Raw genomic sequence first — 10,893 nt, 5'->3', positions numbered from 1 at the left:
TAACGTTAAGCAGGAACTTACACATGCTGAACTGATCTGCCCGATAGTCATTTTGACACCAAACCAGCTTATAGAACAGTTTTCGCCAAAATAAGCCTATTTTTTTTGGCGAAAACTGTTCTATAAGCTGGTTTAAGAAAATACACATATACAAAAAAGCGCTTATTGTGTTATAATGGAATATCAGTCACCATTGTCAGCCATTATGAAATTAATTAAACGATTTTTACAGTTTGACTTTATTACAAAATAATCATAGTAGTTGTAGGCTAATGTTATTTCATAGTTAGGCTATGTCATAAACATTGGTTATTTTTGGTTATGTGGTAGCATTCAACTTTTAATATGGACTGTATTTTTTATTAATTATTTTGATAAATGTTTATCATATTTTACATTTATATATCATATCATACCAATTTCCCTTTTCTTACTTGTTTTCGAGGTCTAAATCTAAGACCTAAATGGTGTGATGGTTTCATCAACTCGTCCAAAACATTGTCAAAGTACTCCTAATTGTATACCTGGATGCAACATTTCCACTGCATTTTGACAGTGCTTTAGCATTCAATCGGTTTTATGTCCCACTTTAATATAATCTTAAGTCAGCAATGCCACAGACCAGTTCTTTCAGCAAGAAACGAAGCATCATGTTCATCCTATTACATAGTTTTAACCGTTCTCTGATCCCCAGGCATCATGTGATACCTCTGGGATTCCAGAGTGAGTAATGGAGAGCCACAGAGATCCATTGTGTGACATCAATAGAACAAGTGTTTACACCCTTAAAAGAACACCAAGTCCAGACACTGAAGATTTTCACTTTGAGGGAAATGAGAAAGAGACAACATGCACAGGAGCGAGAATAGAGGAAGCTGGGAGTTTCAACCTGAGGAGACCCTAATAGAGGATTCTGGTGAGTTTCCATCTTGCTTGGCCCAGGCGAACCTCAACGGGCAGAAAAATGACCCCTCTGCAGGTTGTGCTGTGGATGTCCCAGGTCCATCTTATCAGAATGAAGATATAATGTCAGAGAGTTGGAGGCAACACAGGAAGCATGTGTTTGTGCTGAGCGAGGCAGGTAAACCTATCTACTCGCGCTATGGCAACGAGGAGGCCCTGTCCTCCACCATGGGCGTTATGATGGCGCTGGTCTCCTTCGTCCAGGCTGGAGGCAACACAATTCAATCTATTTTTTCAGGTGAGATTCACCATCTTCATCTGGGTTTTAAGTCTGATAGTTGTCTTTGAAAAAAACAGTGGTTCTTTGCAGCACCTTAAGTTTAGCTACAAATCAAAAGACTTCAGGTTCAGGTTGTAGATTTCTTTGGAACGGTGTAGTAAAGTAAAAAAGAATGGCGTCTGATTGTTTGAATATATGTTGAATGTTAAAGTTTATATATATATATATAAATATGAATTAAAGCCCCCTTAAATCAAAGTTTAGAGGTCACCATCAATATGTTAGTGTATAAACAAGTTGACACAAAGAACTGTTATCACATTTACATTTAATATTTAGAATATTTTTTTTCTGGGACAACTATATATAAAATAATTATATAATTAGACAATTATATAAAATATTTAATTTTGTAAATATACTGTAAACACTAGATTTTAAAAAAAATGTAGTCAGTAAAAGTGTGTTTTTAAAGAAATTAATAGTTTTTGTTCAGCAATAAATTGATCAAAAATGACAGTAAACAAAAGATTTGTATTACAAATGAATGCACCAAATCAGCGTGATTTCTGAAGGATCATGTGACACTGAAGACTGGAGGAATGATGCTGAAAATTCAGCTTTGTATCACAGGAATAAATGACATTTTACAATATAATAAAATAGAAAATAGTTATTCTAAATTGAAATAATATTTCACAATATTACAGATTTTTTTAATCAAAATATTGCAGGCATCGTGAACATAAGAGTGTTGGAAAAAAAATTAAAAATCTTATCAACCCACGATTTATTCTTATTCTCAGCATTTGGCTGCAAACAAAAAAAATAAAAGAGCTGGGTCAATTTGCAAGCAGTAACTTTAATCAGAATAAACTCAAAATTACACTTCCTCAGGAAATCTAGAAACAGAACAACCACAGAAAAGACAATAAAATCAGCAGCTAATATTACTATGTTCTTTCCCTCTGTTACTCTCAGATAATCGGACGGTGGTATTTTTGCAGAAGGGGCCGCTGGTGTTTGTATCAGTTTCTGCCACTCGCCAGTCTGAGCAGCAGCTCCGCAGTGAGCTCCTCCATGTTTATCATCAGATAGTCAGCCTGCTCACACAGGCCAGCATAAATCGTATCTTTGAGCGCCGGAAGAACTATGACCTACGGCGTCTGCTGTTTGGCTCAGAGAAGATTCTGGACAGCCTTCTCGATGTCATGGATTCTGATCCCGGCTTCATGCTCTCGGCGGTCCAGTGCCTGCCTCTGCCATCCTCTTCCAGAGACGTTCTCAGTCAAATCCTACAGAAAGCCGTCACCCCGAATCTGGTCTTTTCCTTTCTTATTGCCAATAACCGACTTGTCTCCATCGCTCAGGAGAAGATGGTCCTGGAGGATGCCAGGCTAAAACCCAGTGACCTTCATCTCCTCTTCAACCTCATCAGAGCCTCTGCTTTTCAGGCTGGAGAGATATGGATGCCCATCTGCCTGCCTCTGTTCAATCATGACTGCTACTTTTATGCTTATGTGGCATATCTAGACCCCCCCGAACGTACTGTATGCCTTGTTCTTCTGTCTACAGATAAAGACGCTTTTTATGCCATGGCAGAATGCAAAAGGAAAATTGAAGAAGCTTTCGCATCCCAGAATGCCTTGCAGTGTGTAGCAAACACTCAGATGAGCTGTTTTGATAATATTCGTGTAGCTAATCTCAGGCACTTCCTGTACAAGCCCTCAAATGTGCAAGACCACCATCGCCAGCTCCCACAGTTCACATGGTGAGTAGCTTGTAGTGCTTCATTTAATGTACAGATGAAATTAAAATAGACCCTATTAACTTTTTTAAAATGTTATGTCTTTTATAAAGTCTAGATTTTCTTTTTGGGGTCTACTAAACAGGTTTTCATGCTTAAATCTTCAAACAAAAACAAAAAAATCTCCTTGTTTTTCACATATCTTACATTGTTGCAGCACCTCTATTCCCAGTCTGTCAGTAACACTCTGTGATTGGTCAAATACTTGTTTCAAGCATGTTTCAGAAATGTCATGCTCCCTTACCATAATTGTGCTAGATTCAGGGTGTAAAAAAGCGTCTCTTGGACATGGTGACAACACTAACGCAACTCATCCAGGCCTCGCCCCCTTCATTTTACTTATGCCTTGTGTGGGAATTATTTAAATGAGGAATATTGTGATGTGTTAGTTCCTGGCAGAAAATTCAAGACTACAATTGTGGCATTTTAGGGAATTTAGAAACAGTGCTATAGTAACATAGAGAATAACTTCCTTTGGAGTGACTTTGTAAGACCTTTGCAGACCTTTTTCATGCTGAAACAGCAACATTACACACTTAAGAAAGTTGAAAAAAAAAAAGCATAATAGGTCTTCTTTAACACATGTTCCTGGTCTTATGTGCACTTCACCAGTGCATTTTATTCCAAATGAAAAAATGTTTTGCCTTCATTTATTTTCACGAAAATGGAACAACTTGATCTTCCTCTGAAATTTATTTTCGGATGACATGGGCCACATGGACAGGAAAAATAATATTAACCAACAGCGAAATAGCTATTCTGTCATTGTAAAAGTAATTGAATTATAATTTATTCTAAGTATTTCTAAGTAATTCTTAAGTATTTTAATAGTTAAAAATTAATTAATTAAATGCTATGACAATAATGACAAATAAGAGTAGATTCATGGGCAAAAAGTCTTCTCAAAAGCAGGGAGTATTAAGATCTGAAAACACACTTTTCATCATCCAATCAAGTTGCGCGACTCATGGCTTGTTTATTACAGAAGTAAAAAGCTAAAAAGCGTTAACCACAAGTAAACAAACAAATCATTAGTGGTTTGACTCATTTATCGGAATCAGTGGTTCTTTTGCCAGCAGAAACAACAGATGGGTCCCATACCCTGATAAACGATGGCCTATAATCCAGGATTTCCACATTCTGCTAAAGATTAGACCACTTTGCCATGAATTCTACAACAGTAATCACTTGATTCGGCTAATCACATGTTTCAGACACTGTGCGGACACAGTTGAGAGGTGCCTTTTATGCAAAAATGCAAGCAAATATGGTCAACTGAATGATTAGACTGAAGCATCAAAGATCACATGATGTGTGGAAACAGTCTGTGTCTGTCTATCTCGAATTGACTGAAACTGAGTTCTGTTTTCATCATCTGGTTTGCATTGACAGTCTATGTTTTCACATCTCTGCCACTGTAATAATGTAGGTGGTGTGATCAGGTCACTTGTCTTAGTGAATATTGTCTGTTGTAATCGATGATGCACACTATTATCATGCTAAATAATGCCTCTTTTTTTTCTTATATCGCTTCACTCAGCCCAGAGATGGATGTGGCATACAGAACCCAGGATGAGAAGATACGTTTGCTGGATCTGTATCGCAACATGCACAATCGTATCCACAGTATGTCACGGCCCCTTAAACTCATCTACCATTCTGCAGAAAGAGAAACTCTGCTGGCGTGGGTATGTGACAATCTGTTTTTAGAAGAATCAAGATAACTTTAGTTCAGGATACTTGAAAGAATGTTCTGGGTTTAAAACATTTAACAAGAAAACAAAACTGACCAAAACTGAACAAACAAAACTGATATATATATATATATATATATATATATATATATATATATATATATATATAATTTTTTTAATTTTATTTCTGAAGGATCATGTGACAATGAAGACTGGAGTAATGATGCTGAAAATTCAGCTTTGATCCCAGGAATAAATTACATTTTAAAATATATTCAAATAGAAATCAATTATTTTAAATTGTAACCATATTTCACAATATTAATTTGTTTACTGTATTTTTGATCGAATAAATGCAGCCCAGGTGAGCATAAGTGACTTATTTCAAAAACATTAAAAAAAATCCAACCCCAGCCTTTTGAATGGTATAGTTAATATTTACAGTATGTATTTCTTAAACTCACCCTCTTGTTCTATAGGTCACTAGCAAGTTTGAGATGTACGCCTGCTTTACTCCTCTTATCACTAAGAAATCAGCTATCAGTGAACTCACTAAAGTGCTGCGATGGATCAAAAAGGAAGATGACCGTCTCTTTATCTGTAATCTCCCAAAATACTCCACTACCCCGCAGCCAGGCAGGAGTTCTACAGACAGGGGGAGATCAGATAGACAGAATGCATCAGACACTGGCATTCTGTCTCTCTTGTAGACAGGGCCGTCCTTAGGGCAGTGCAGCCGGTGCACCCCCACCCCACCCCGACCCCAGAACAAGATCTCAAAAGGACCGAGGAGGGGGACCCCAAACCAAACGCTATCGGACTGAGGGACGGCCTTGCTAGCCTTGTGTAACTTACTGGCCACCACACTAGTTGCTGTTTTACTTCTATGTTTCATGGTAAATTCAGTTTGTTCGAATGGGAGAAGTGGCTACATTGAATACACGTCTTCCTTGTTTGTGGGTTCGTAGGCTTGTTTCCTTAATGAAGTTCTGAAATTCATGTTAATTTTTCAGTTCAACAATTGAGTTATTGTTCTCCTGGTAACATAGTTTTGCAATGACAGACTGTTGTACTAATAAAGTATATACACATATATATGCGTCTCTGTTGAATCATGAGTTTATTCTGTTTACTCTGTTGAATCATGACTTTTATGCTTATGTGGCATGTCTAGATCCTCCTGAATTTACTCTATGTAATAATAAGAAATGTTTCTTGATCCTTTGACACTGAAGACTGGAGTAATGATGCTGAAAATTCAGCTTTGCCATCACAGGACTAAATAACATTTTAAAATAAACTAAAATAGAAAACTGTTTTCTTAAATATTTCAATATTTGACTATATACTGTATTACATTGTTTTGCTAAGAAAGCAGCTGTGCAAAACTGGCCCACTTTAATAGCAATTAATAAAATGCTGAATTATATTCAAAAGCAGGATGAATTTTTATCCATGCCACTTTAAATCACATTGAAGAATTTGCTGGTATCTGCTTGTAAAAGTTGTTAACTGCGCATGTGACACTCAGATGTTGCTCATGCTTTTTCTACAGATAGCCTACAGTAAAGTTCATTGACTTACAAACCTTATCAGAGCATTGGGTTTCTGTTATGTGTTCTGCAACAGTAGTCATTTGACAGAAACATATGCTTTTCTTCTTCATTCTCTGCCACAACCAAGAGATGTTAACCTGGTTATTTTGTCAAAACCGTTGATTGTCTCTTTGACTGTGGTGACAAAAAGAGCATAAAATCATTCATGCAGTATTCATTCATCTATGTGAGTGCTTGATCTGTCAATATCTATAAATAATTTGTGACAAATGAGCACAATAGGGCGCCGCCGAGGTAGTCCGCTCACTATGTATGTGTTTGACACCCGTCCCCAGAACTACATCAGTGAATACGTTGTCTGAGTGCGCCATCTTCAGGACAGGCGCAGTCATTACTCATGGTGGCGTTTTTCTCTTAGCAAGCCAATGCGTTTAAATGGGCGACATCAGAAAGCTGCAGCTTAACCTTCAACTTAACAGAATGACAATTATTTCGGTAATACAAAGCTGTCAGAAAACAACATAATAGCAGATAGAGAGAGTTTTATTCTGCCCAGCAGTGTTTTGCTGTAGTGAAGATGGCGCAAGCACTGTCAGAGGAGGAGTTCCACCGTATGCAGGTACAAATATCTTTATTTGCGCTAGGATTTGACATCTACCACAATCTTTATTCCACATACGAGATCTTTAATGTGTTCAAAATTGATTTTCGGTGGTAATATGTGTAAACGGGTATATTTTATGGCTGAAGTTGACATTCATCTGAGCGGATTGGGACTCTGTTAGCTGTAGCCGTTAACCTCCCAAGCTAACTGTTATGAGGTCGAAAATAGTTTAATTGACAATTACGATATTTTTCATTAATGCATGTAATAGTTTGGCTAATGAAACGGATATTTGTTGAAATGACATGGAATGAAGTATATATATGATGAGTTTGTGACACACAATACAAATGTGTTTAGCTTGTTAGCATGCTAACCTGTAATTAATGACCGTTAGCACGTCAAACTGCAGTTAATATTGCTTTTCTACACAACTAAGGGGTTTGAAAATGATAGATTTAGTTTTGGAGATGTGTTTCGAGTGAATGTTGAGATGTTAAATATTATATCCCTGTTGTTTTGCGCTAACATTCTTTTGTTTACAATTCCAGAAGCATTTAATATTCAGTTTTATAACAACCAGACTCTTTTATTAAATGTTTCCATTATGTAAATACACTTTGTAAATAACTGCATTAACGTGATTCATTGCATAAAAAGATTTGCATTTTATGATGATGTGTTGTCATAATTTCTGTTTTACAATAATCAATAATATGTACATTAATTAAATGCCCTGTTAACCTCAGTAAACAATCTTTTGCTCTGTTTAACTCTTTTAATGCGTTTGGTCAGGCTCAGCTCTTGGAGCTGAGAACACAGAACTACCAACTATCTGATGAGCTGCGAAAAAATACAGCTGGTGAGTAGAGAATGTAAACCTACACCTTTACTTATTCAAGACAGACCAGCTGACCTGTCTGCGTCATTAATATGGCAGATTGCAATTTGTTATTAAAATCAGGTGTAGTATTGCACCTATTCCACTGAACCTTTTAACATTTTCTGTGGTTATTTGTAGTGCTGTATTTTGCCGATTTAAATGTCAAAAAAATGTCTGAGAATGAACCTTTTTGACAGCTGGAAGCACAATCAGATGTACGAAATTATTTAATAATTGAACATGTGAAGGAGGTAGAAATATATAAAGATAGGCATTCTAATTCTGTTAACCAATTCTGAGTAGCCCGAGGCCGGTTGCACCAGTTGTAAGTCCGGTTTAAGTATAGATGGCACTAAGTTACAATATATGAATGAACTACTAATGATTAAACTTGGTGTGAAAATGTGAACTAATATATGAACTAAATATTTAGAGAATATCTCAATCCTTTAGACCAGGATTTCCCAAAATGCGCAGGTTTCTTGAGTTGGTAAAAAAGCTAGTAATTAAATAATAAATAATAAAAATGTAAAATTAAAATCAATAAAGAATTAAAAATAAAAACACAAATAAAACACTTACTAAAAAAAATATATTTGAAATATAATATTAAAAATTGAAATAGGTATGTTATGTGACCATGTGATTAGAATAGAGAATCATGAAATGGAAATGTGTCGTTAAATTATTGATATATAAGCTTATATATAAATAATTTAAGGTCAAAGGGTTTTCACTGGCAAAAGTGTTTGGGAATCCCTGCTTTAGACTTAAATGATGCTACATTTTAAGAAATGATAATTGAAATGTTCCACTATTGGTATTTATTAATTTCCCCCCATTTATTTTATATGCAGTTCCAGGATACATATACTCAATTAAAATTATGGAATAAACCTTTGACAGTTATGAAATGCAAGAACATTTGAAAACAACAACTGCAAAATGTATGGAAACTAAAATGTATGGCTTTTCAGCACTACTTCTTATTTACTGTTTTGAAAACTGCTTATTGGTAGTGGTGGGCAGATCGAGGCTTCGTTGAACACTGAAACAGTTGAAGAAAATGTGCCATATTGTGTCGAGGCTCTGAAACAATCCGAAACCCGTCTCCACCCTTAGTGGTCAGAACAGTGTAAATGCAACAAAAACCCAGGCCAAACATGCATAAAAACACCTTTTACAAATCTATTGCAAATTTTTTTTGAAAGTAATATCTCTCAAATGCAATTATCTAATCATCTAATAAGATTATCAAGTGTGTATGTTCTATTATCAATTGTCAGGGTTTGTTTTGTTTGTTCTATGAATGGCTCAGCTAACAGGCCAATAAGAGACTATTAACTATTATTCATTTTAATTATACTAATGTCTAATTTAAACGTCTACAAAGGTATAAAACTGATCAGAGATCAGGTAAAACTCACAGACACTTGTTCATTGGTTCTCAGTGACTCCTCATGAAGTTTGAAAATTCAACTCCTTTGAAATTGCCATCACTACTTATTGGATCAACAAATGTTATATCAACTCATATTAGTTTAAAGATCGTATGACCTGTAAGCTTAGATTTGCTTTAATTTGTAAGATCTTATGAATGACTTATCCTCACCTGGTCATCAGTGAACACTTATCAGTGTTCTCTAAGAAAACATGAATTTCAAATATGCAGGGCATTATGTTGACTAAATATTATACAGTCCTGTTAATTACTATTAACAAAATGCCTTAGCAGTTTATGCTTGTGCAGCTGTCTGTCAAAAGTGATAAATGCAAGTATATGTGTATCATTTTGTATGTTAACCTCGTATTCTGTATTACAGAGCTCAACAGTGTCCGTCAGAAGACCTCGAACTTAGAGAAAGACTATATCAAAGCACAGAAGGTAATGTTTACCTTGATTTTCCGGCAGGTCATTGCCATGTGATAAAGGTCAATTTGAAAAATATTCAAAGTGCAGTCATTGTTTCCTCATCTTGTGTATGTTGTCATATTGAAAGAAGTTGTCTATTCGCTAATGAAGTCTAATGAAATTCTGTTTTAGCTAACAGTTTAGTTTAGATAATGTTTTCTTCATTTTCACCCTTAGGCTTTGAACAAGAGCAAGAAAGCACAGGTGAGATTTCTTCTGAAAATCAGCTTTTGATTTTTGACAATAAATGCTGTGAATACAAATGCAATGATATGATATCCAGAGAGAGTAGTATGTGAAAAATCCCTGTCTGGTATCCGTGCTGTATTATTCTCTCTTTTTCAGGAGGTAGATGCCTTACTCAGTGAGAATGAAATGCTTCAGGGCAAGTTACACAGTCAGGAAGATGACTTCAGGCTGCAGAACAGCACCCTTATGCAAGAGCTGTCCAAGGTGCTGAGCACATACACATTATTGAACATTATTGTCATGAACATGAGCATGTGAACCCAGACAACTTATGCACAAGTATACCAGAAACGTATTGCTCACACTCATAGCAATTAGTAATGAAATACAGTAATCTATCACCTTATTTTGCAACAATGAAGTAATGTGATTTCTGATTCATTAGCCGCTATAGGTAAATAAATAACTAGGAGAATGACAAAGTGCAGTAAACAGTATAACTATTTACGCTACAAACCAGTGTGTTTAGAATTATGACAATACATTAAAATAATGTGGTGACAAATACCTGTTTGCAATATCAAGCAGCATAACAAGCTGTTTTGTACAGCTCAAAATAACTGGAAGGGGATCTTGAAGCCTTTGCACATTCAATTTACAAATGCCAGCTCTCAATCTTACATTGAAAATAAGGTGGATGACCAGAACTTCATTCGCCTCACACAGTAGTCACATGGCTAATGGGACAATTTAGACAACTTTACAGCTCAACTAGCTCTCTTTTTTTCATGAAAGACTGTTTAGGGTCAGATAAGTTTCTTACTGCATTTATTTAATGAAAAAATATAGTAATATTGTGAAATATTATTATTGTTTAATATTATGTTTTCTATTTTCATATATTTATAAATTTAATTTATTCCTGTGATCAAAGCAGGAATTTTCAGTGTCATATGATCCTTCAGAAATCATTCTAATATGCTAATTTATTGCTGAAGTAACATTTCTTTTTACTATTAATGTTGAAAACAGTTAAATATTTTTGTGAAAACCGTTTTTCTTGAT

At 35.4% G+C, this 10,893-nt stretch overlaps 2 protein-coding genes across 5 annotated transcripts in view; both read left to right on the top strand.

The window, feature by feature from the left end:
* The first annotated feature begins 712 nt into the window (after positions 1-712).
* mon1ba (MON1 secretory trafficking family member Ba) lies at positions 713-5,779 on the top strand. The gene is made up of 4 exons (XM_084138600.1): positions 713-1,201; positions 2,165-2,954; positions 4,531-4,678; positions 5,164-5,779. The coding sequence occupies exons 1-4, from the start codon at positions 850-852 to the stop codon at positions 5,392-5,394; spliced, it is 1,521 nt and encodes a 506-aa protein (XP_083994726.1). The 5' UTR covers positions 713-849; the 3' UTR covers positions 5,395-5,779.
* An 830-nt stretch (positions 5,780-6,609) lies between these two features.
* gripap1 (GRIP1 associated protein 1) overlaps positions 6,610-10,893 on the top strand; it is a 41,891-nt gene continuing 37,607 nt past the window's right edge. For 2 of the 4 annotated variants that reach the window (XM_084087185.1, XM_084087184.1), the window contains exons 1-5: positions 6,610-6,859; positions 7,640-7,706; positions 9,551-9,612; positions 9,817-9,843; positions 9,985-10,092. In XM_084087185.1, coding sequence (XP_083943311.1) covers positions 6,818-6,859; positions 7,640-7,706; positions 9,551-9,612; positions 9,817-9,843; positions 9,985-10,092 — 306 coding nt within the window. In that variant the 5' untranslated portion in view covers positions 6,610-6,817. The remainder of the gene's footprint in view (positions 6,860-7,639; positions 7,707-9,550; positions 9,613-9,816; positions 9,844-9,984; positions 10,093-10,893) is intronic. The other 2 variants (XM_084087183.1, XM_084087182.1) reach the window with 2 other exon arrangements.

The sequence above is a fragment of the Abramis brama genome (assembly GCF_963993115.1).
Source record: "Abramis brama genome assembly, chromosome: 16".
In the NCBI taxonomy this organism is placed as follows: domain Eukaryota; kingdom Metazoa; phylum Chordata; class Actinopteri; order Cypriniformes; family Leuciscidae; genus Abramis; species Abramis brama.
The sequence above is the reverse complement of the archived record's forward strand: the minus strand, read 5'-3'. Positions and strand labels throughout refer to the sequence as shown.